Source organism: Mirounga leonina, unplaced genomic scaffold, assembly GCF_011800145.1.
Source record: "Mirounga leonina isolate KUSES-001 unplaced genomic scaffold, KU_Mleo_1.0 Mir_127, whole genome shotgun sequence".
In the NCBI taxonomy this organism is placed as follows: domain Eukaryota; kingdom Metazoa; phylum Chordata; class Mammalia; order Carnivora; family Phocidae; genus Mirounga; species Mirounga leonina.
Window position 1 is genome coordinate 18,268,653 of NW_023270316.1, and position 26,472 is coordinate 18,295,124.

The 26,472-nt window shown below is 38.3% G+C and overlaps 1 protein-coding gene across 1 annotated transcript in view; it reads right to left on the bottom strand.

Annotated features, from left to right (window-relative positions):
- Positions 1–24,479: 24,479 nt before the first annotated feature.
- The window catches only part of LOC118009303 (glypican-5-like), a 219,005-nt gene continuing 217,012 nt past the window's right edge, over positions 24,480–26,472 (bottom strand). Inside the window, exon 2 of the mRNA XM_035003191.1 lies at positions 24,480–25,546. Within this exon, the coding sequence (XP_034859082.1) occupies positions 24,777–25,475 (699 nt within the window). The 5' untranslated portion in view covers positions 25,476–25,546 and the 3' untranslated portion in view covers positions 24,480–24,776. The remainder of the gene's footprint in view (positions 25,547–26,472) is intronic.

Genomic DNA, 26,472 nt, shown 5'->3' on the forward strand with positions numbered 1-26,472 from the left:
GATCACAGGGAAGTGCTTCATATGTAGAGAGAACAGGAATAAAAATAGCCCTGGGAAGAAGAAAAGAAGGCCACTCTGCCACCGGAAAACACCACACAGACCACGGTGGGGAGATGGGGGGAGTGTCTGGTGTCTGAGGTAAATCAGCCCGATTATGTGGCTTCATTTACATTTACATTCCGCCAAAGTGTAAGTTTGTCTGAAGTCACTGTTTTGAGTAGAGCAATAACGCGATCTGTTTTATGTTTTAAAAATGCCATATTGTCTAATGTTTGGGCAAGTCATAAGAAAATGATAGACAGGAAGGAAATAATGAATCCAGATATGAAGTTGTCTGTGTGGTTCAGGGAGAAGGGGAGGCTGGCTTTGCCAAGAATGGTCTATGAGGACTGAGATCTAGCTGGAGAACACATACTTTGAAGGTGGGAACAGCAGGACTTGAGGATGGATTAAATACTACAAGTGAAAGAACCAGCAGATTCAAGAATGACTTCTGGTATTTTCTGGCCAAGGCAACTGGGCAAACGGAAATGTCATGTAAGCTAGAAAAGAATGAATTTGGGGAGAAAAAATTCTCCTTTGGACAGGTTTGCTTTCTGTAACTACTATTCATCCAAAAGGAACTGTCCAATAAGCTTTTAGTTTTGGGGCTGAAAACTCAAGGGCAAGGTCAGGCAAGATACCCGAATGTGGTTGTCGACGGCATGTGCTTTGGATGCATACAGATGGAAGAGAGCACGGAAAACTGATACCTGGGGCTCCCCAACATTCACAGGTAGAGTCAAAGAGAAGTTGAGGAAGATTCTGAAAAGAAATTTTCAGAGAAGAGGAAATCCCATGAGAATGGAGCATGGGCTATCTCAAAATACAAATGAAGAGAATGTTTTTTAAAAAGAGGAAATGGTACTGGCACCAGAGTGGATGAGTCGGTTGAGCGTCCAACTCTTGGTCTCAGCTCAGGTCATGATCTCAGGGTCCTGGGATGGAGCCCCATGTCATCTGCCTGGGATTCTCCCTCCCCCTCCCTCTGCCCCTGCCTCTGCTCTCACTCTCATTCACACATGCTCTCTTTCTAAAATAAATAAATAAATAAATAAGATCTTTCAAAAAAATAAAAAGAGGAAATGATCATGTGTGCGCAGTAACTGATAACTCATGTAAAATGAGGATGAAAACTGACCATATATCTTCTGAGGAAAAGACCATTGGTCACTTGTGGAAAGTGTAGTTTCTGTGAAGTGTGGCAGAAAGCATAGTAATGGGGGTACAGGAGGTGAAAGGAAATAAGAAAGCAGAGACTGTTAAAAGCTCTAAATTTCCAGTTATAAGTAAGTCATGGGGATGTCATGTACAGTCGGATGACTAGTTAATAATACTGTATTGCATACTTGAAAGTTGCTGAAAGAGTAGATCTTAAAAGGTTCTCATTCCAAGAAAAAAAAAAAAAGTTTGCAATGATGTGTGGTGACAGATGTTCATTAGAATTATTGCGTTGATCATTTCACAACATATATAAATATCAAATTATTACATTGTATACCTGAGACTAATATAATGCTATATGTCAATTATACCTCAATATAAAAAAGGAAAGCAGAGATTGAAAATATACAAGTCTTTGATGGAGTTTTGTAGTCAAGGAGAGATTTATGGGGCAGAGCCTAAAGAAGACAAGGAGTCAAGTGAGTTTCTGCTTTTGTTTTTGTTTTGTTTTGTTTTAGGAGAGAAGCTATTACAACATGATGGCATGTTTAATGGTAGAGACCCTGATTCAGACACTTTGATCCAAGATACTTTAATTAAAAAACAAGTAAGACATTTTTCAGTGTGTGAGTACCAGGGAGACAGGTAGTTTAAACAAATAACCTGAATTCAGAATGCCTTTACTTCTGCACTCTGATTATCCATGGCTTATTATAATTGTGTTCACATGCATTGGAGATGCTAGATTATGGACTATAGATTGTGTAAGGAGAGAAATAAGGGCCAAGAAAATAAATGGTGCACATATTGCACCATTCATGGGTTTGGGAAAGTAGAGTGATTAGAAGTTGGTCTAATGATCTTGGAGAATCAGGTCTTGAATTCCTGATGGTCACTGATGTCAACAGAGGAGCAAAGCATAATGGGATTGATCCAGGCAATCAGAACACCTAGTTAATGACGTGGGAGGATATGGAGTGTTGTGGCAGCTGAGAGCGTCTGGGGAGGCTGGCCACACCACTGGTGGCAGTTGGCAGGATGCTGATTTACTAAAGCAACTGGCAATTGCGGGTTTTAGAAGAAAATGTATAATCGGACTTTAAGCAAGTCACTTCCTTATAAGCTCTGTCCATATTGTGACATTGGTCAAATGGACACAATGCAGCTAAGCTGATTTTGTAAAAAAAAAAAAAAAAAAAAAAAAAAAAAAAAATCTCTAAATGTGGGGTATCTTTCCCTTAACTCTGAAGGATCATTAAGGAAAATAAAAACTGGAACTAGGATTAGAATAGAGTTTGCCAAACCTCTAAATTCTTACCTTCTGGGAATTTATAATCTAGTTAGGGAGATAGAATTTCCCATGATGAAACAAATTGATAAATATATAAAGTTAACTTCAATACAATATAAACAATGTCCCAAGAGAGTGTAAGTTATGTGTCAAAAGAATATTATAAGCAATAAGTTGTATAGGAGCCCAGAGAAAAATCACTGGGAACCAGAGGCCCCCAGGGAAGCTTTTAGACAGACCTTGAATCATTGGTGGAGAGAAAAAAATGAGAGGAATCCTACCCTGAGGGTATAGGAATGGAGGGACGGGATAGAATTCTACATGGGATATTAACTTGGTTATACTAAACAAAACGTGATTCCTTTTGCAATATGGTCTCAGGAAAAAAAATTTTTTTCCTTATATGGTCATTGGACTGTGTGACATTTTAAACCCCTTGAGTTAGATGGTCTGATAGTCTACAAACTACTGGGCTCTGCCACTAAAAAGAAGAGAGCCAGCCAGCCAGTGCCACCTCCATATTGGGGTGCTGAAAAACCACAGGGAAGGACAGAAAAGCAACTTGAAATCACATTTAAGAAGAGGTCACATTGAAAGTCCAAGTCATATCTCTAGAGCCATAAAATCAAAACTTGACTCTTTCCTTCATCAAGGGGTAGTAAGAATCCTAAGTCATCGAAGTAAATATTTTAAATGTAATAATTAGATTAAAATAAGAAAGAAGCCTGAAGCAATAGGACCATATATTCCTTCACTTTTTCAAAGCTGAAAATGTTTGAAGATGCTTTAGAAATGGCATCAGCTAGAGGTTTAAAATGTTCAAATAAAGTCTATTCTGCTTTCATCGGGTCTTCTATGTTTCACTTCTCCCTCAGCACTGGGATTTCCATCACCCCACAATGGGCTTTCAATTAGCTTTTCCTTGGATAGATGCAGAGCCTCCTTGCTGACTTTTTTTCCAGCATCCTCCCAGATCTAACCCTGCACTCCCTGCTTCCAGATTAATCTTCCTAAAGCACAGTTCCAGTCAGACTCCTTCTCTGATCCAAAACCTTCTGTGCTTCCTCCCATTTCCTACTGAGAACAAACGAAAGCATATCACGTGAATTTACAGTGTGAACCTCAACATTTCCAAGCACCTCACTTTAAACACTATGTGCTTCAGCTGAACAGTATTACTCACAGTCCCCAGGTTACCATGTACTTTTCCATCTGTACTTTTTTCTTCATTTCAGCTTGTCTAAATATTACCATCTTTCAAGGTTCACTGAAAATATCAACTGTGAAATTAAATCGCCCTTGATCTCTCAATTTGAGGTTATTTGCCAACCTGGCCAACATTTGGTTTGTACATCTCAATAAGATCTTTCCTGCAGCAGTTTAGAGTGGAGCACAGGAAGTATTTTGTTTTGTTGTTTTTTCTGTTGTTCCTCAGAGCTGTCAACCCCTCCCTCTGCCCCCCAGAACAAAGCTAATACACATCTATGCAAATAAATTAATATGTTTCTTCTCAGCTATCACATCTGTTGGAAATAGTCAAATGACTATTTAAGGGACAATTCAAATACTCCCTTTCACAGAGTACTCAAAGTATACCATCGTGTCTTCCTGTTTACTACATTGAGACGCTGTAAGCTTTTTGCCTTTCTTATTTTTCATAACAACTGACCTATCACGAACATTCCATGGAACATTCATGCCTCAGAAAAGTCCATCATCAGGGAATTGTTAGAAAGGTACTTAAAAGAGGCACTGTTAACTGGGAATTTCAACACATTTAATAGACAAATACTTATTATTCAGAATAGTTGAAAAATACAAACAACCCACTGAAAAAAGTGAACGGATGAAGGTTAAGAATACAGAAGTCACACCACACACACACACACACACACACACACAGATATAAATGGCAAAAAACATAGAAACCAATCAAACTGAGTATTTACCTGTGAAATTATAAATACAATTTTCATCCACCCAACCAGATGACATTTCAAAGACTGAGGGTCTCAAATATTGAGAAGGTATGGGAAAGAAGACGATCTCTTCCATCGCTAGTGTTAAGTGTAAACATGTGTATCTGCTATTGTCAGGGGTGGTCTGGCTGTTTTTATTAAGTTTGGAAGTGTCTACTCTCTACCAGCCAGCAATTCTATGTAACTATATCTCACCTAAAGAAACAACTATGCACTGAAGAACAAGGAGGCACGTACAAGGATGCTCAAAGAATCCTTTGAATATTTTTAATAATGAAAAATTAGAAATTAAGGTCCATCATTTTATATGACTGCATAATCAGAGTATATTATAATTTGAAATACTATGTAATAGTTAAGAGGAAAATATCCAGACATATTATGAGTAAAAAAAAAAAAATTGAAAAATGAGAGAGTAGAATAGCATTTATGGTATTCAAATTAAAATACCACATATTTCTGGAGCACCTGGGTGGCACAGTCGGTTAAGTGTCTGACTTACTTTCGGCTCAAGTCATGATCTCAGGGTCATGAGACTGAGTCCCACTTTGGGCTTTGCACTCAGTGGGGAATCCTGTTTGAGATTCTCTTCCTCTGCCCCTCCCCCACTCATGCATGCTCTCACTCTCTCTCTCTCTCTCCCCCTAAAATAAATAAATAAATCTTAAAATAAAATGCCACATATTTCCACTGTCACATTTATTATGCGTATAAATGAATTTTAAAGGTCTGGAAGAACACACATCAATTCCTAATGGTGAGTACCTCCAGAGAAGGGAAGGCAAACTGACTGACACCTAATCTTCTATAACATTCTTCTCAATTTTACAAACATATACTCTGATTTTACTAAGTTAGAATTATATTGTATACAACTCTGCAAATTTTTTGTCACTGGAATGTCACCTATTTAATGAACATACCCAGAAGTCACTAGCTATATCCAAATGCCAGTTTTATGCTTTCTAATTTATGTATGTGTACAGAGAGATACATACACATATATACATACTTCTATAATATATCACAAATGGGATCATATCACAATGTTGGGTTCTATTTTTTTTTTTAATGCCACAGATTTTTCCCTATTATTTCACTTGCTTCTCTAACTGCCGTTCTCCTTATCATGGCTACTCATATCTTTCCCTTCCTAGATAATCAAATGCAGCACACCATTATGCATCCATTTGTATTGTTTCTCCATGTTCATGGGCCCATGTACTTTGCACAGAAATGCATTCATATCTATATGCATATATACATATGTATTTATAAACATAAAGACAACCCCCATAAAAACCACATGCTTTATAAAAATAGGATTATATATGCTTCTATTCATTTCACTTTCTCCATTCCATAATATCACATGAAAATCCTTTCAGATCAACTGATATAACTCAAATTCATTATCTATGATGCTTGCATAATCCTCCTTGGTGCATCTGTGTTCTAATTTATTCAACATTCCCTCATTGTTAGATATTTGTTTCCAGGGCTATGGTTAAAATGCTGGTGCACATATGAACATCTTTGTACAATGTCTTTGAATACTACTATGGATTTTATTTCAATTCAATACAATCTCAAGAAATTGGACTATCAGTCAACATGATAAAAGAACTCCAGGGTAGTTGAGGATGGAGGGAAACTGTTTGTGGGAGAATAGAATTGAAAGATGTTTGGCAGTCAAACATATAGAACATAGTCTTGATGGTCATATTAAAGAAACTCATCAAGTCTACCAGTGAAGGGTTTTAAATCCTGAAAAAAATGAGGTTACAACTGAGTTTTTCAAATGCTATTCTGGTGACCCTATAGATGGGATGGGCAGTGTGGGGGTACTAAGTATAATTAGATTAGTAAGGACACACCTGTGTGCAATCATCCAAGCAAGATAACGGCTGGCCCTATAAACAAGAAATCCAGACACATATGAAGTACAATTAGGATGTGAAATCAGTAGGAATCAGGACTGGAAATTGGTTGGGGCTAAGAAGATGTCAAAGATGTTTCCTAGGTATCTAGGTGGACGTACTGAGCCAGAGGATACCAAAGAGTCATCAGCTTTGGGCGACAAGATGCTAAGTTCAATTCTGGATTTGTGGGTTGTGAACAGTTTTTGAGACATTCTGAGAAAAAGTGCAAGTAGAAAACTGTATATATAGGTCTGGTGCTCAGAGATTGTCTTGGATATGTATAAATAACGTGGTAATTTAATCTGAGAAATCCATTTCTAGCAGGCTGATGTGACAAGGGTCCCCCAAAGTAACTCTAGGAGAGCACTTTTTATTTTCTCAGAAGTCGGAACTCATCAGTGGTAGAGAAGGTGAGATTAAAGGAAGGGATAAAAGACACTGCTGTTACCTACACTCATTTTTATACTAGGATCTGTGGACAATATGACAAGAGGGAAAGCTGAGAAGAAGATACAGGTATTACCGTCACCAGGGTCACTTCTGGTTATCAAGGTGTTAAAGGATGGAATGCTCCCTTCCTTATTTCAAGTTTCATAAATGTAAAACTACTTTCGGTTATTTTACTTCAAAAATGTCTTTACTTGTAGATTAAAATAAACGCATGTGTTTCATTTACTTGCATTTTTCCAGCTCTGAATCTTAATTAAATCTCTTCTTTTCACCAATCTTAATATTCCCAAGATGGCAGTTTAGTAAAGTTGAAAAAAGGAGTGTTCTTTGCTATCTCTGAACAGGGAAAGACTTGTTCTGTATAAAATACATTAGGAGGGGTACCTGGGTGGCTCATTGGGTTAAGCATCTGACTCTTGGTTTCGGCTTAGGGTCATGATCTCAGGGTTGTAAGACTGAGCCCCGCAACAGGCTCTATGCTCAGAGTCTGCATGAGATTTTTCTCCCCCTCCCTATCCCTCCACCTCTGCTCCCCCCCCCCCGCTTGCTTTCTCTCTCTCTCTCTCTGAAATAAATAAAATCTTAAAAAAATACATTAGTGAATTGTGTCAGACTGATGAATCACAGACCTGTACCTCTTAAAAAAATACATTAGCGAATTGTGTAAGACTGATGAATCACAGACCTGTACCTCTGAAACAAATAATATGTTATATGTTTAAAAAAAAAGAAGATAGCAGGAGGGGAAGAATGAAGGGGGGGGAATTGGAGGGGGAGAAAAACCATGAGAGACTATGGACTCTGAGAAACAAACTGAGGGTTCTAGAGGGGAGGGGGGTGGGGGGATGGGGCAGCCTGGTGATGGGTATTAAAGAGGGCAAGAACTGAATGGAGCACTGGGTGTTATATGCAAGCAATGAATCATGGAACACAACATCAAAAACTAATGATGTAATGTATGGTTATTAACATAACATAATAAAATAAAATAAAAAATACATTAGGAAATACGTGCTCTCTCTTTGTTCTAAAGCTTGTCACCTGACGCCCAGTGTGAGGAAAAACCAGCAGCAAAGTGGGGTGAAAGGATTCTATGTATTATCTTCTGGGCTGGGAATCAGAAGTGGGACTTTGTATATCCCAGTGTAGAAATAAGTGTGGAAATAAGGACCATCTATCAAGGACACCGATGACTGTGATGTGCATTTTAATAGATTATATTGCTCACTTATCAACAAGCGATGAAAATATCACATTCTAATCAGTGTTACATATTACGAATTTATAATGCATTTACGAAACATTTCTATCTTCATCCAAGTTGGTGAGGGAACACCAATCTGTCCACAAATAATATATATTATTAAATGGGTAGTTTTACATTGCTTTTGGTGTATGATCTGATCTAGAGAATTCATCCTAACGGTTCTTGTGAATATTATAATTCCATAGCTAAGAAATTGAATTAAAATGGTTAGTGTGAAGTTAGAAGAGTAACCAACAGACAAAGCTATCTGTCTCAGATATGTTTACTCTCATCTCTCTATGGGCACAGACCACTTTTAGAAGGTCAAGAGAATGTTTAGCCTTCTCTTTTCACATTGCTAAACTTGGGAAAATACAATTCAATCAAGTTTGTATGGAGTTTTCAAAGGAAGTCAGTTTCTGGGCTGTGTTCTCAGAGCCCATGATAAAGTTTAGGGTGACTGACCCTTTCGTGATGTGAGGTGATCCATCTGAGGATCATGGCCGCCAACAGTCCAGCTCTAAACTAAAAGCTGCCTGGCCAGATACCAGGCTATGTTGCCTTCAGCTTTCCCCAAAAGTAATTTGCTCGTGGCTGAAACCCCAAATAAATCATGAAACATATCTCTGAGCAGCATTTTCCAAAGTATTTTTAGCAGAAAATCCATAACATATGCAGGCAAATATGGGGTCTTGGTTAAATATATATTGAAAATGCTTTACTTAAAATAGTTAATGGATATTTTTAAGTAGTAGGATTTATCAGAACCTTTGACACACTAATCTGCATAGAAATAACCTGCAATACTCTCTAGGAGATGAATATTGCATGTAGTTTTTCCTCAAACTTAAGATTATGCAACATTTTATCAAAGAACGCCTACTACTAACATCTAAAAAGAACACTAGTGAATGGCAGAAAGCAGTTTTTAAAACTTCCTTAGATGAATCGTGAGGATTCTGTAAACCAGAGATAGGTGTCTAGAATCTACAGGGCATCTGGGCTGACAGTCTGCCTCAGTCCTACCCCAGACCCCAAGCAGCTCTGGCTACCCTCATACCAAACTAGTATGAGATATAGAAAGCCGAAGTGCCTGATGTCTGCCTTCCTGGATGAGAACTGGAAGGTGGAAGGCATGGTGTAGGACCACGACCAGAATTACGTAGAGTAGATTATATGCACTTCTATCAAGATTTGTTTTAAATGTTTATAATTTTTGCTTTGTCCTTATTTCCAGTAAACTAATTTGATAAATGGGATTTTTTGACTGGGCTTAAGATAAATGCAGATATAATATTAATAATGCCAGTCTATTTATCTACATAAAAATTTAAATGGAAGCATTTTGTGCATTCATTAAAAGAATCATAGATTATTACAATGGTCTTGCTGTGCTCTCATGGGAGATATGAAATGCTTGTAATTTAAGATTCAATAAAAAATTGTAAATGCCTGAAATTAAATCTAATTCAGGGCATTAATCAAGAAGTTTCTACTATGGAGCATGGAGGTCATCTCAGTTCAAAAAATATCCCCAGACACTTTAACAGGCACAAGGGAGAAAGAGACGAAAAAGATCCAGGGAATTGTCTGGACGAGCTTCTGGGTTTGTCGGCAATGTGCACATAGTAGAATATTCAAGTCCACATGGGATTGAGGGGCATGGGTGTCATTCCTTAATCTGGAACATGAATACAAGGGAGGGCAGGTGAGGAGAAGGGAAATGAGACTGATGAGTGAGAAGGAGTGGTAGGACTACACAGGAGACCTTCTACACCATGCTAAGAAGTTTGAATTCTTTTCATGGAGACACCAAGAAGGCAAAGGTGGTGCGGAGAGATCAATATGGAAACAATTCCAAGAGCCCAGGCAATGTAAGAGAAAGGTGAGAATTACTGTTGACCAACAGGTATTCATCGAGGAACTTGTATGTCCATCAAGACTTAAGACTCTAGGGATACTGTGATGAACACAACACAGTCTCTGCCCTCTTGGCACTTACAATCAATACAAAATATAAATGAAGAATTAAGTAACAGCATGTACGCAGAATGCTATAAAGAAAAAGTCATGGTGTCCATAATATATTACAGAGTTGCCCCACCTTGTCTACAGAGGCCCAGGAAACTTCTTAGGGTTAGTAGCATCCAAGGTAAGACCACAATGAGGATCAGCATTAGCAGGAGCTAGATAAAGGTGTTGCAGTGGAGCGGGGCATGGCTGGAAAGGAGCCTCCTTTCAGAAAAACCTAACTGACATGTGTGTCAAGAGGACTGTATGCTAAAGGGAAGAGGAGAACTCTAGCCTGACGAGAGCAAAGGATTTTTAAGAGTGGTGAGCGATGAGGGGAAAGCGGCAAGCACTACAGGGCAGACGTGCAAAGCACTGAAGATCAGTATGAAGACTTTTAGATTTTGTTCTAAGGTCAGCAGGAAGCCACTAAAGGATTTTAAGCATAATCCATTTTATAGTGTGTTAAGATTATTCTGGCTTCTGGGTGGAGAATAGACTAGAAAGGCTACAGTGCTCTGGAAAAGTGAGTAAGTCTACTGTCAGCTCCAACAGCACAACTGGGTGTCTGGCTGGTGTCTACACCCCGCGCCCAGCAACGCCTGGTAAACCTCAAACACTCCGAGCGTTTTTTTTTTTAATTTTTTTTTTAAAGATTTTATTTATTTATTTGAGAGAGAGAGAATGAGAGAGAGAGAACACATGAGAGGGGATAGGGTCAGAGGACGAAGCAGACTCCCTGCCGAGCAGGAAGCCCGATGCAGGACTCGATCCCGGGACTCCAGGATCATGACCTGAGCCGAAGGCAGTCGCTTAACCAACTGAGCCACCCAGGCGCCCCACTCCGAGGGTATCTGCTGGAGGTTTGGATAAATGAACGAGATGATCTATCTATTCCTTTTTAATCTGACCCCAAAACTTCTCCAATGAGAAGAGCAGTTTTTCAAGGTCAGAAAATTTACTATCTGCGGAGAAAACATTACCTTTAATATATGGGGGGAAATTACTTCACTGAAGGACCTTGAAGCATTAAATGATAAAATGTCTCCAAAAACATTTTTAGTGTGTCATTTGGATGACAAATGAATAGATGCATTGTCCCTCTGAGTTCCCAAAGCCTCAAGAAGCATATGCCAACAAAAAGCACAAACCTATAAATGTAAATTATTCCCTGGAATATGCTGGTTTTCCTTTTGTAGGAGTCAATTTTCAAAATTATACACTATAACTTTTTTATAACAGCTTTATTGTTATATAATTAATGTACCATAAAATTCAACCTTTTGAAATTGCAGTTCAGTGAATTTCACTATGTCGACAGAGATATGCAACCGTCATCATTATATAATTTTACAATATTTTTATCATTTTCCCCTGCAAAAACAGTCCTATGCACATTAGCAGTGATCCCTCATTCCCCCATCACCCCAGCTCCCAGGAACCACTAATCTACTTTCTGTCTCAACGAATTTGCTATTCTGGACATTTCATACGATCAGAATCATGTGATATGTGGTCTTTTGTGACTAACTTCTTTCACATAGCATAATCTTTTCAAGGTTCAATCATATTGTAGCATGCGACAGTACTTCATTCTTATTTTATTGTAGAAAAATGTCCCATTGTAGGGCTATACGACATTTTATTTTATTTTTTTCGACATTTTATTTATCCATTCAGCAACTGATGAACATTTAGGTCATTTCCACTTTTTGGCTATTATAAACAAAGCTGCCATGGTTATCTATATATGTTTTTAGAAACACATGTATTAAGTTCTCTTGGGTACACACCTTAGCCTGGAATGGCTAGCTTACGTGGTCACTCTACGTTTTAACTATATAAGGAGCTGCCTAACTTTTCCAAAGTAGCTGCACTAATTTCCAATCTCTCCAGCAATGCACAAGTGTCCAGATTTCTCCACAGCCTCACCAACGCTTGTTACTCTTTTGTTTGTTTGTTTTTGTTTTTTCTTCTTCAAATTTTTATTTAAATTCTAGTTAGTTAAGATATAATGTAGTATTGGTTTCAGGAATAGAATGCAGTGATTCATCACTTACATACAACACACAGCGCTCATCACAAGTGCCATCCTTAATACCCATCCCCCATCTAACCCATCTCCCACCCACCACCCCTCCAGCAACCCTCACTGTGTTCTCTATCATTAGGAGTCTCTTATGGCTTATTTCTCGCCCTCTTTTTATCCTCCTCCCATATGTTCATCTGTATTGTTTCTTAAATTCCACATGAGTGAAATCATATGGTATTTGTCTTTCTCTGACTGACTTATTTCGCCTAGCATAATACATTCTAGCTCCACGTTGTTCTAATGGCAAGATTTCATTCTTCTTGATTGCTGAGTAATATTCCATTGGACATTGGGCTCTTTCCACAGTTTGGCTATTGTTGATAATGCAGCTATAAACATCGGGGGGGCATGCACTCTTTTGAATTTGTATTTTTGTATTCTTTGAGGAAATATCTAGTAGTGCAATTACTGGAAAATAGCGTGGTTCTATTTCTAACTTCTGGAGGAACCTCCATACTATTCTCCAGAGTGGCTGCACCAGTCTGCATTCTCACCAACAGTGTAAGAGAGTTCCCCTTTCTCCACATCCTCGCCAACATCTGTTGTTTCCTGTGTTGTTAATTAACACTTGTTATTGTTGATTGCTTATATTATAGCCATCCTAGGAGGGGCATGAAGTGGCATCTCATTGTCTCATTGTGGTCTGATCTGCGGTCCCTAATGACTAACGATGTAGAACATACTTTATTAGCCACATTTATACTTTCTTTGGAGAATGTCTAAACACTTTGCCTATTTTTATCAGGATATTTTTTATTGATGTGTTGTCCAATTGTATTAATTAGTACCTTTATGTAAACATTAACTTGTAGAGTATAATACAGGATAGGGATGTCTTACTTGTGAATTTAAAGCAAATGCTTCTGGTAATCCCATCATGTTCTTGGACTTCCACAATAGTTCTAACATTATTTTTTAATTCTATTATGTTTTATCTTTAATTTGTATATTTATATTTTGCTCAGACCTTAAATTATTATTCCATGTATGTTGATGCTCTTTGGCACATTTCTAACATAGTCATCATGCATTAAATCCTTTATTAATAGAAAGTATACTTTTTCATTTCTTGTTTGTTTGATTTTTCTTTTTTGTTTTCTGTTTTTGCTGCTGTCCTGTATTCATACTCTGGAAATACCCTCTCCAAATCTTTCCTGACATGTTTAAGTGAGCTGATCCCATTTATGGCTCCACAATGGGAAAATGACCCTAAAGTGGCCAGTCAGGGGGCCAGTAGATGCCTCAGGGAAAAAAAGAGGCCCAAAACCAGAATGATAAGCAAGAACATAGGGAATTTTGATCAATGAGAAATAAGTAGTATTTTTTCTTGCTAAACTAGAAGGTAATGACCCTAGAAGTTTTATGGCCTACCTTGTTACCACCTGGGGAAAGCCTGCCTGAGAAACAAACCAACATAGACAAAAGTTTCATTGAGAAGTAGACAAGAATCCCAATAATGTTTACAAGGAAGTAGATCAAATCAGACCTTCAGTTATCTGTAGCATATGACCTTTTGGTTATGTGGCCTAATATCCACCCCTTTCCTTAGGAGGCATTAAATGAATTTGAGTTTCTGGCACTTCCTACCAAAACAGTCTTACCCATTATAAGAAATAATGTTTGTAGTGCCTTTTTTTCCTCAATGCATTAAAGTATCATTTTCAAAAAGATAAAAAAATACACCTCTAAAACTAATATATAAAGAGCTATTCTGAAAGGCTTGTTCAATTCCTTAATGAGAGAATAAACAGAGCAAAAAAGCTGCTTGAAAGAAATTAGCATTATAGTCAGTGAAAAAAACAGAACACTGGAATAATATTCTGATGTTAGAATAATAAAAAATAAGATTAATATTTTTCAGGTAAATAAAACAATAACTTTGCAGGGTTTTTTTCTCACTCAGACAAAAATAACTTGTAATTCAACAGGACAAAAATTATTTGTAATGTATTAATCATCTGCAAATTAACATCTAGCTTTACAGAGCACAGTATGGCTTTTAGAATGAGTAAAATAGTAACTAAAAAAGAAAAAAAATAAATATACCTAGTTGATAACTCAGGGGCTTTGTCCTATTAAATCATCAAAAGAATACAGGGTAATGTTTTGCCTTCTCATTTTTTGGATAACTTTAAAAAATATTACTACTTCATTGAAGGAAATTATAACCACGTAACATTTGGTAATAAGGGAGATTATTATTAGAGTCCTTCTCTATCCTCTTAGATGATAAAGGTTTCCTATCCCTAGATCAAACCTGGAGGTAGGTCACCTTGATGTGCATTATTCCTTGCCCAATGGTGATATCCAGCATCAAACACCTACTGTTGACTGATGGACTGAATTGGGATCCTCTTCAAATCAGACTGTCCCTATCGTATAGACAGACACAGCTTGAAGGCCATTGAAGAATTTAGGACACATCTTAACACTGACCCTCTTTTATCCACCACGCACCTGCCCTGGCTTTCTACGTCTATCCCTTTTCGCATTTCCCTTGGGTGGTTTTACAACAGGGGAAGCAGTAGGGGCAACGGTGTCTCATCTGCTTATTCTCGTCTCCAAATAAACACAGAGTGCTTGAAAATGGAAGAAGGAACCAGGAAACTTCAGTTTTAAAGAGTGGGAGGTTCTACCCGTCTCAAAAGACAGCTGCCGAAGAGTCAGATGTCAGCCCCCAGCCCTTCTGGTCCATGCAGGCCCTAAGGGCACAGTCCGAGGAGAAAAACGGGAGTGGAGCCAAAGACCCCATGGTTAGATTGCACATTCTTGAAATGTAAAGACTTTGAAAAGTCCTCTTAGTTCTTCTTTAGTTGTTAAGTGTGAAAATAGAGAAGTGAGTAGAGATCCTACCCAGGGCCTATCAGACTGCATCTCACATCCTTCCCCACACATATTCACGGCCAGCAAGAAACATACCAAGGGGAGCACTGAGAGTCAGTCTTCCCCAATCATCATCAGCTGGGTTAGGTCTTCAAAGACACAAAATGAAAAGCTTACGGAAGAAGTGCCAGTGCTGGGGACATGCAACCCTCCACTGTGGAGCTTCCCAAACAAGAATAATTACAGATGTGGAAAGACATTTCCCTGCTTAGTTCTTGGCACAGCCCAGGAAGATCCCAGGCGGCCAGAGCTGCTAAGCATCCGCTTTGGCCTACGGAGCCTAGTCCACACCCCCAGGGCCGTGCGATATGACCACTGGCTTTGTGGGTGAAGAGGTGGCAAAAGGCGGCAGACACTCTTTTTTTGTCACTTCTACCCCCTCTGCTGAGGTCTGCCCTGGCTTTTAGGCACCAGGGACATTCTGGGTAGAACTCTCAATGCAGGGCTGGGTGGTCTGTGTGGCCACAGAGTCATGGCAACCTGAGGTGAGCCATCAGTGGCCTTGGGGTCCAGAGAAGTTCCACTGATGGCCATGATGCTCTGTGTCATGCTGATCCTGGAGGCTCCAGGCCCAGCAGTGGGGGCCCAGCAACCCAGGGAATACTGTGAGAAGTGGAAGTTTTTACAGTCAGAATGGATTCTTTTTGTGTCTAAAACCCTTTGTTATTATGCAAGCAAAGACAAAGAACAGGCCACTGCAATGTCTGTCCCTCTAGAGTAAAAATACCAAATTGTTTGCGAATTTGTACCACTTTGTAAGAGAGTTCAGAAACCTTGAATCAACTATACTGGAAGCAAGCTTTAAAACTTCCTATAAGACATAATAAATATGAAGACCATGAATAAAGAGCTAGAAAACTACCACTCTTTACTTGAGCTTAAACCAGGTACTTATAGGAAGCATGGAAAAGAGAAAAATCTAAATGTTTACAAGTTCAGATGATGGTTGACATTATAAACAAAGTTAACTTCTTAGAAGAAGCATCAAAGCAAATCCAACAAAGCTGCAACTAAAACAGCCTTCAAAATCCAGCCAAACAATGGAGAAAAGCTTCAGACAGCACTAATGAGGACTTTGGAGGTAAATTCTAATCTTCAGAGAAGCATAAACTTGCTTTCATAAGAATCTCAAAAATGGAAGTATAGAGTGGACAATTTTACTAAAGAGAAAAAATAATCTCATAAAACTCTGCCCATGGAGCGAATCTTATTAAAAAATTCTTATTAAAAGAAAGAGTCAGATCAAGCCTCTAGGTGAACACTTGCTACAGATGAATAGTCAGACTGCTGTTTTTGGGGAAGACGGCACAGTTTATGCGAACATGAAATTGGATATAAGGAAGGCATCGGAAAATGAAGGTTTCTTAATTGGTGAAGCCAAAGGATTGCTGATTTGTATGACTGAGTTAAGTATCAGTTTACATACTTTCAAAGATGAGAAAGTAGATGTACACAAAGTAACTGCAGAAGCTAGAATTCTCAATGCAAAAATCACTTAAAGTCATTTGAAAAATCTCCAACCAAGAAAGCTTTGCTGCAGTAGAAAGGGAGAGACAAAAATTGCAACAGAAGTATCATATCCTTCTTGAGCTTAATCAAGAAAAGGAAACAAAGTTTTGTGCATGGAGCATCCAATTTAAAGAGAATTTATTCCATTTAAGGTTTAGAGGAGAATCACTCCAAACCAGCCAAAAACATGAGTGATGCATCTGAACAGCTACCCACTTACAAAATTCAATCAAAAATACTTCAGGAAAATTAAAAAGAATCACTGGGTATTATTAAAACCCTCATAGTCCCAGGAAACAAAAGCTCATGTTACGAGATAAGAGCTCTGTTAGCTCAGAAAACATCAATAACTTGACAAAGCAAATGCATATGTCACACAAAAATTGAATGAGGAAATTAAAGGTTCTGAAAACTGTCCTTCCATTGCTTATTTTCAAAAAAAAAAAAAAAAAAAAAGCATTTGGCAAGGCCTGAGACCACAAGCAGGAATCTTCCAGATGGCAGATCCCTGAGGAAGGAGGAGCACTTGTCTGTGATAGGGAGGGAATAAAAAGATCCATGCCCAGTATCCACCAGTTGTCAACCTCCAGGCTTCCTCCAGTCTGGCCAACTCCCTCCTGAGTCAGCAAGTTCTCCAGAAGAGCCAGACAGAGCTGTGTAGTTAAAATAGAGATCCTATAAACCATCCTTTGCACCAAAGATGTGTCTAGAATTCTTGGTCGTCGGCTCCGGACCTCACCCCACCGAATTTCACCTATATTCCAAAACCCCATCAAGAAGAGCACCCCCTGGACCTAACACCACCCACTCCAGATTTCCCCACCAGTATCTCTCCACTTAGTGCAAGACTCCGTCCCTACGATGACTTCACATCAACAGATGATTCTTACCACCCACAGAGATAATTCCTGACTTCCTGTCAGCCTTAGATTCAGCTGCCTCCCCTTTCGTAACTCCCCTAGCTAGGGACATCTCTACGCCCCTATTCAGCAGGAGGACATTACAGAAAATGAGATCTTATGCCTTCAATAACCTTAGATTTAAGGGTCAAAATTGCTCAGGGAGGAATGATGAGGGAGCAGAAGCGGCTAGCTGAAGACAAAGCATAATATGCATGACCTCTCCCACCCCACCCCACTCCCCGCTCTGGGTGGGACCTGTGTGACATTCTTCCAGGAATCTCCCAACTGTTCTAATGTTAATACCTTGCTGGGGGAGAAACAATCTTGACAATGGCTCTGGTATCTTGTATGTCAGTCCTCTTTACCATATGAAAGTTCCTTTGAAACCTCCCTTTTCCTTATTTGCCCCAACAAGGGGACAGGACCCATGCTTTAATAAACCACCATTTTGCACCACACACACACAAAATAATAAATAAATAAATAAATAAATAAATAAATAAATAAATAAATAACTAAATAGTGATCCTAACAAAAAAGTCTATAAAGAAGAATTGAATAAAACAGGAGTGAATAGTCTGAAAAGATGTCAGGAAAGCAGGCAAAATAATAGCCTTCAAATATCTGAAGTTGAAGATGGCCAAGACTTAGTCCCTATCTTCAGAGCATTACAATCTAGAGTACCATGCATGGCAATTGAGGATGCAACTATTCATTCACTGTAAGGATGAATTGTCAAACAACTAGAACCATTTAAAAACATGATAGGCCATTGTTCCAGGAGATCTTTGTCCAGATTTTCCTTTATAGATCTTCAGATCTTCACAAGACATTTAATAATTATTCCTCTCTTAGGAAATTAAGTAGAAATAAACAATCATGGTTATCGGTACTTATTCTCAAGTAATTCATACTATAATCTTTCCCAGAAAGATAAAATCCCAAATTAATCATGCCACATTTTCAAAGTCTTAGGAAATATCTATAATTAAATTATGCAAGCTTCTTATCTAATGTATTCCTTAAAAAAAAATAGGCTTACCTCGTATGAGGTACATGGGTTGTGATTGGCCCTCACTACTGAAAATCATTTCAAGCTCTACAGACATTCTCAAAGGGCCAAATTGGACCTCCCTTTCCCCCATGATCCACAAGCACCAGGAGGCAATAGCCAAAAGATGAAGGATTCAGATCTAATCAAGCATGTGAAGAAAATTCTTAACAGTAGAGGCTGACCATGTTATAGAAATATCTCGATATATTGTATTTATTTGAGTAGGAAATCACTGGACAAAAGAACCTTTGAATTACCTCTAGTCAGAACATTTTTTTGCCTCATTCCACAGCTGGAAAGAACTCAGTGGTCCCAGCACTGGGAGGAGAACCCACTAATTATGGCTACATACTCCGGCTGCCATTCCACAACGGCAAGCTCCCTCTCACTACCTCATGTGCAGAATTAAGCAGGTGAAAATATTTTGAAGTGACTTCTGTATAAGATGATGACTTGGACTAGCCTCTCATGGTCTAATGAATCTCTTTTTCTTATGAGCTTATAGATTTTTCTACTTTTGGTTGGCCCACTTAGATTGGATTCTTTCTGAGATGTCTTTTACCCTAGAAACTTGTATCTTTCCCCTTCGATTGTGACGAGTTGAATTCTTAAGACTCTCCCTTGTCTCATGTGGAGCTCCAGCTTCACTTCTCAGAAGAACAAGTCCAGTGGAAGCATCTACTAATCCTAAGTTAAACATTAGCCCTCCACATAAATTAAATAAAAATTAGGCAAAGGTTAAAATGATAGCTTTAAATATATTATGAATACATTTTCAATGAAGTCTTGTGCAGCTACCAAGAAAATTGGTCCATAGGTCGTTGATTTATAACCTTTGGTCATAGTCTTTTATTCTGTGGCAGCCAAATGCAAAAATGTACATGAATGAAAGCTTGTTAAAAAAAAAAAAAAGTTTGCTTCAGACATAATGCCTTCTTGGCTTTTTGTTTCTTGTGGAACTGTTGGAGGTTGTCCCCAAGAGGAAGTGACTGCCAGTGGACATGTGAGCTGGACCCAGGCAATCAGAGGCTCCTAACTCTCTCCTGTGTCCTTGGAGTGTACATTCCTCCCACCATTCCCACTGGAAACCATTTCAAGGATGCACCCTTCAGAGAGTAATGTGTTGCCTCAACCTTATTTGTCCTACAATCCTTATTATACAAAATCATATAACACAATGATTTTTAAGCAACTCTATACCACATTAGAAAAAATAGAACCAAATTAGTGCCTTACCAGAATTAATCCCGGCTACTATTTTAATTTTCCTTTTCAATTTATATAGAAGAATATCATCAAGATACTTAAAAACACGTGATTAATTTATTATGGTTTCATTTTGAGATGTAGATAAATGTGAATATGTAGAGAGGAAGTGATGAGGTATAGTTATCTCCACAACAGAGTTTAATTAGAGTGCACCAGTGTGTACGATTCACCTTAAACTCAATTTTGATAGGTATTAAAATTGAAGTGAATAGCTATTCTAAAGTAATTTGAATGCAACCAGCTGAATCTCTACTAATAGTGCATAGGTAAGAGATGTGAAAAACTGATTATCTATTTAAAAATACAAATTAGGACTTTTACTGTTGGAAATTATGTTTCTAAACCCATTACAGACTTAAAAAAAATTTTTTTGTGGTAGTAATTCCCAAGATGGTAACATAGAGCCTCTGAATTTCTCTCCACCCACAGATGCACCAAATGGACAAAACATACAACTACCCATAGAGAAATTTCCTCTGAAAGAAATCTACAAACTAGCTGAACACCCTGGGTGGATGAGAAAACCCCTACCCTGCAATGGGCAGGAAGGACTGAGATACACACTTGCCGTAAAATCCCACCCTCAGCAAAGCGCCATTCAATCTGGAGAGAAACCCCAACTCCCAGCTGTGAAAACAGAGCATACCAAAATTTATGAGATCCAGCAAAAGCAGGGCTGGCTGGAAGTTTATAGTGATGAACACCTACAGGAAGGGGAAAAAACTCACAAATAAACAACCTAACTTTACACATTTACCTAGGGGGAAAAAAGAACAAACTAAGCCCAAAGTTACCAGAAGAAAAGACATAGCAAAGATCAAAGCAGAAATAAATGAAATGGAAACTAGATAAACAATAGAAAGTATCAATGAAATGAAGACCTGGTTTTTGAAAGGAAAAAAAGTGGCTAGACTGAGAAAAAAATAGAGAAGGCTCAAATAATAAAATTATAAGTGAAAAAAGAGACACAGTTTACAACTGACATCACAGAAATATAAAGAATCATAGAGACTGCTAAGAACAACTTTATGCCAGCACACTGGATAACCTAGAATAAATGGTTAAATTCCTGGAAACATAGAACCTACCAAAACTAAATCATGAAAAAATAGAAAATCTGAACAAATAATGAGTAAGGAGATTGAATCAGTAAAACAACAACAACAACAACAACAACAACAACAACAACAACAACAACAACAAAACCCACCTCTCAACAAAGAAAAGCCCAGGACCAAATTTCACTGGTGAATTCTACCAGATATTTAAATAAAAAAATTTTTTGTCAATTATATGCAAATAAAGCTAAAAAAAAATTTGTTTCTAAAATTGTACAGAATCAATGTTCAGCTGAGTTTCTTAGTAATATCTGTTCCATTTAGAAGATGTTGAAACACTGAAATTAACACAGGTCCTAGGTTCTTTGAATAAGTTAAAGTATTAAATTATGTTAATAATATGTTAAATATAATGAATAGCAAAAAAATTAACTTTATTTACAAAATAAATAAATGATTCCCTAACAAATCATTCAATCATTAAATGACTTCCTATATCTGTTAATTATTAATTAATAGCCATTAATATTAAAACACCTTATGGAGTTGCATAATGTTTTCTGAACATTCCAAGGTTTTTTCTCATTCAAGGAAAATCTTTACAATCATTTGCTTACATTAAATGACCATTAAATTTTTTTTTTAACTCTACACCACATTAGGAAAGGCGTGTTTGCTTTAGGAGCATTTACAACATCAGAGAAACCAACAAAGTATCCATAAATAATACAACGTGATGGTAATTAGTAGGATTCAAACATTCACCATGTACAAGACACTCATCTAAGTGTGAAAGCTCATTTTATTCTAACAAGAACTCCATGATGTAGGTATTATTGTTCCATTTCACTAAAGAGGAAACTAAAGCAGAGAGAGATGAGTAATCAAATGCACCAACTCACAGCTAGTAAGTGGTAGAGCAGATGTGAAATCCAGTCGGACAGCAGAGCCAGTGGTTTTAATATCTACACTTTGCTGTTAATGTTTTATTAAATTAAGTATTGCCTTAAGCCCCGGAATAATTATAAAATGAAAATACTCTCTTGTAAATTAGGTTCTGTTTCTCTAATGGCTTATTAAATAGAAGATACTTACGATAGTCTCAGGAAACTGAGAACATTTTTCTTTCCAGTTGAAACTCATCCAATGGAAACATGACACAGCAGATACCTCTATGGATTTCTTAAAGTGAAAATATGTATTTACTGAGGACTAGACTTGGAAGTCCTGGATCTCACAAATTGCTTTGGGAATGTGAGAAAGTCATTATTTTCTGGCTCTCCAGTAATTTATTTTGAATTTGTTAAATTCATTGATGTGTGAACTGGTTATCGAAGCTTGATAAATAGCTTATAAATCACTTTGAAGTTGGCAGAAGTAAATATTAATGAGTCAATTTTCAAGGAATTTAAAGTCAGTATCTCCTTCTTCTATTGCCGTAAGTTTAAAAGAGAATCTCAGTTGTTTTATTTAGAAAAGAATCTACAACTTATTAGTAATGATGAATATTTCTCAAAATAGTCATAGGACTATTGATTATATCAAATCAAATGATTTGCCTAAAAGAAAAGAATGTTCTTTATAAATCTACCACAGAGTTTCATATGACAGAAGTCCTGTTTAAAACTTACTTATAGTGGCACCCGGGTGACTCAGTTGGTTAAGCATCCTACTCTTGGTTTGGTCTCAAGTCATGATCTCAGGATTTTGAGATCAAATCCCAGGTCGGGCTCCACACTCAGCAGGGAGTCTGCTTGAGATTCTCTCTCTCCCTCTTCCTCTGCCCCTCCCTCTGCTCACCCACGCTCTCTCTCTGGTCTAAAATAAATAAAATCATTTAAAAAATAAATAAAAATAAAACTTATTTATAAAATACAAGTACAATGATGATTCTAATCCTTTAAGATACTAAAGTAACCTGCTTCCCTGAGGTTTGCTCAGGGCTGGCCTTAGAATAGGGTAAGAAAAAAGCAAGCATTTCCAGGACGAGTGTCTATCAATGTCAGAGCCTTACCGACATTATCCCACCTGAACCATTTCTACTTCCTCCACACAAGACCAAACAGAATCCTTTGTTAGTAGGTGTTAGTAGCTGTCCCAGGCCACATGACAAATGACTAGGCAACTCAGGACTTGAAAACATGTTTATCTAAGTACGAACCTGTGTTAGTTTAGTGTTTGAAATAGGAAAAACAAAATTTTCTTTTTTTTTCCTTTTTAAAGATTTTATTTATTTATTTGAGAGAGAGAGACTGAGAGGGGTTAGGGTCAGAGGGAGAAGCAGACTCCCCGCCGAGCAGGGAGCCCGATGTGGGACTCGATCCAGGGACTCCAGGATCATGACCTGAGCCGAAGGCAGTCGCTCAACCAACTGAGCCACCCAGGTGCCCCGGAAAAACATAATTTTCTACGTGATATATTTTAAGGATACAAACAGGCCCTCCAGGTCTTGAAAATACATAATAAAAGGCATTAAAACCTATTTACTTATGTGTATTAGAAAACTCTGTCCCTTCGAGGTTACATAGCATGCCCCAAATTAATAATCAAATCTGGACTTGATTTCAGAGCTCTTGAGCCTGCCTTCCCTTCTACAAATACTTGACATCATAATAGTCATATTTGTTTCCTGGATCTTCTTTCTCGTAACTAAGAAATACTCGAAAACTTAAACGTCTTTTATACCTCATTTGAGTTGGTTTATTACATCCTTTCCAAAAGCTCTGGTGCTTATCTGATCTCCAGAAAGGAACGAGATTGCAGAAAGATTCAGACCATTGTTGGGAATCTTGTTCACTGTCCAAGGACACCCAGCCGAATAAACTGGGAAGCAGAAGTTGAAATCCAGCTCACTCTACCCACCAAGCCATATAAGGGTGTGGCATGCACCTAAAGAGGGCACCATGTCTAATCTGCATAAGGGCACCTTATAGGCTCACACAGGCCCTGCAAAGACCCTGGAAGCTAAGAAGAAAGGTGAAGAGATGACTGCACATAAATATTTCAGATCCAATATCTACCAGAAATTAAAGTATAACCTATAAGGCTAATGATTAGGATGTTTATTAATTCAGTAAATTAGGACTGGGGGGCAGGGAGATGTCTTCTCTCAGCACCAAGGAATATAATTTTGTTTCAGGAGAAATGATTTAGGCTAAACATCAGCAACAGGTCCTACTTCACTATATGGGGTATGAGAATGTTACTCAGGAGCCTGTGAATATATAAGAAAATGACTCTACAGAAGGTGGGAGAAATAGAAAACTCCCATGCCCTTTTACTTGATTTTGTTTCAAACACTTTCTAAACTCTTCTTGGAATAAAACACCATGATGTTGCATATAGCACATTTTGAAAAATCCTTACACCATCACTGTGACAGATTCTGAAGAGTCTCTGAAGAAACACTTTTGAACATTAAGCTGTCAAGTCTTCATTTAATGAATATATCATTGGCATTTTCTATTTTAATGCTGAGCACCTCTGAAATGCTAACAATAACTACCCATTTTTTGAGTAACAGACACCGTACTAGTTAGTTTGCATACATATTGTCTATCTTCCCAAAAAAGAATACTCCAAAAGTTACGTGTTACTGTTCTCTTTTTCTCATTGAGGAGACAGGCTCAAAGAATCTAAGGCATCTGGGAATTCCTGGCAGACAGCAGATGCAGATCCATGCTGGTCCCGATTTTCAACCTGAGACCTCTCTCCCTCACTGACCTAACACTAGGAGAAGGCTTCTACTTAGAGGAGAAAGTGGAAAGTAGCTAACCAACCATCTACTGTAAGATACAGAAAATATATCTTGACTCAAACATGGCATCCCATGCATTCTCCTACTCTTTCCTGAGGTATTAACTTGTTAAGCTGCCATCATTTTCAAGTACATGATGATGTGCTTATAATCAACGGAACTTTATGTTCACACCTAATGCCTGAGCTCTAAGCCGTCGGTCAGGAGATGTGGCGGGGCTGCTTACCTGTTCCGATAACTTCTGTCCATTGAGGTGAGCCTGCATCACGGCGTCATTAACGAGCACGTGGAAGTTCAGGAGCACGTGTTCAATGTCGTATGTTCCGTGCATGGCATCTGATAGTTCCTCCAAGGACCGGATGTAGGCATGCCAGTGCGGATTCAGCTCTGCCGTGTGTGCCAGGCAGCCTCTCACAACGTTGAGGCAGTACCCCATGCAAGGCTTACTGAGAGTCAGGCCCTGGCAGAGAGGGCAGTACTGCATCCTCAGGAGGGCTCTGCTGCACTCTTTGGAGACGTGCAGATGGTCTGTGGTATTGATGACTTCGATGCCCAGATTCAGCGCCTGCAGAAACGTGCGGCTAGGCAGCAGTGATCTCCCCATCTGCCCCACTACTCTTTTGGGAATATTACCAAATGGACTAACATCCCGGCGGGCCGTCCGGATGCATTCTGAGTATTCCAGGGAACTGTCCGTCACTCCAGGACTAATGAGGTGATTGTAGACGAGAGGGAAAAGACTGTCAAAGAATCTGTTTATGAACTCTTCAGGATTAACATCTGCACCAAATAAATAGAGCCCCACATCAGTGAACAACTCCTGAACTGAGGCTGAAGCCTCTAGGGCCATGTTCCTGTAGGTGTTGCAGAAGAGAATGCTGGTGTAATTCTCTGCTTGTCTGATGAGAGTTTCGAGGGCTTCTGTAACAAAAGCAGAGGTAAAACACGAAAAGGCTTAGTATTCATGTTAAAACTGGGCGTCTGTCTGCTCCAGACAGTAAATGAGCTTAATGCATCCTACCCAACCTAAGGATCCAAATGGGAATGCTCGGCCTACTAACCCCACTTTAGCTTTCCAAGGATAATGGCTGGTCAACGGTGGGCATTAAGTTTTCTAAGATCTATTTCCTAGAGTCAAACATCTTTAGAAAGTATAGAGATAAGAAAGAAGTTATGATATGGTAATTCCCTGCTTATTTTGTTGCACAATCAGCCATAACCCACCAAAGACAGAAGGAAAGTGTCACTGAGAAGACAATTTCCAACCGTGGGTTCACTGTTGATAAAAGACTGGCATTAGATGCTTGATTCAACACCTACTGTATTTTTACAGTTTTTCAATGTCTTTTTTTTCCAGAATGAAAGCTAGTAGATTATACACTAGTTACTGCAAAGAGAAGCTATACACCCACAGGGAAGGCTGATAACCCTGAGACCCCCTAGCATGTTCAAATTAAAAAGAAAGTAAAATATTTCATTGTTAAACAATGCCTTGACTGGCAAACCCTGTTAAGTGGTAGGAAAGTCGTGAGTTGTATTAGTCGATGACAGTAATTGTGTGACCATCTTCTGAACCATATTCTGTTGTTCTTATCACCTTATCACCCAAACACTTTACTGTGGGACATTTTATTTTCTCACTTAGGGAACTGATGCTTCCAAATCAATTTCTCCGTAGAAATAACAGAGCATGATTTATCCACAAATTAAGGAAGGCTGCAGTAATTGGCTGGCAAAAGTTATATTTCAAAACGATAGCTTTAGGCAGCAGTTGAACACCTTGGATATTCTAGTAATTACATTTTATAATTAGCCTAATTATAATAAATAATGATGCTGGACTGTTA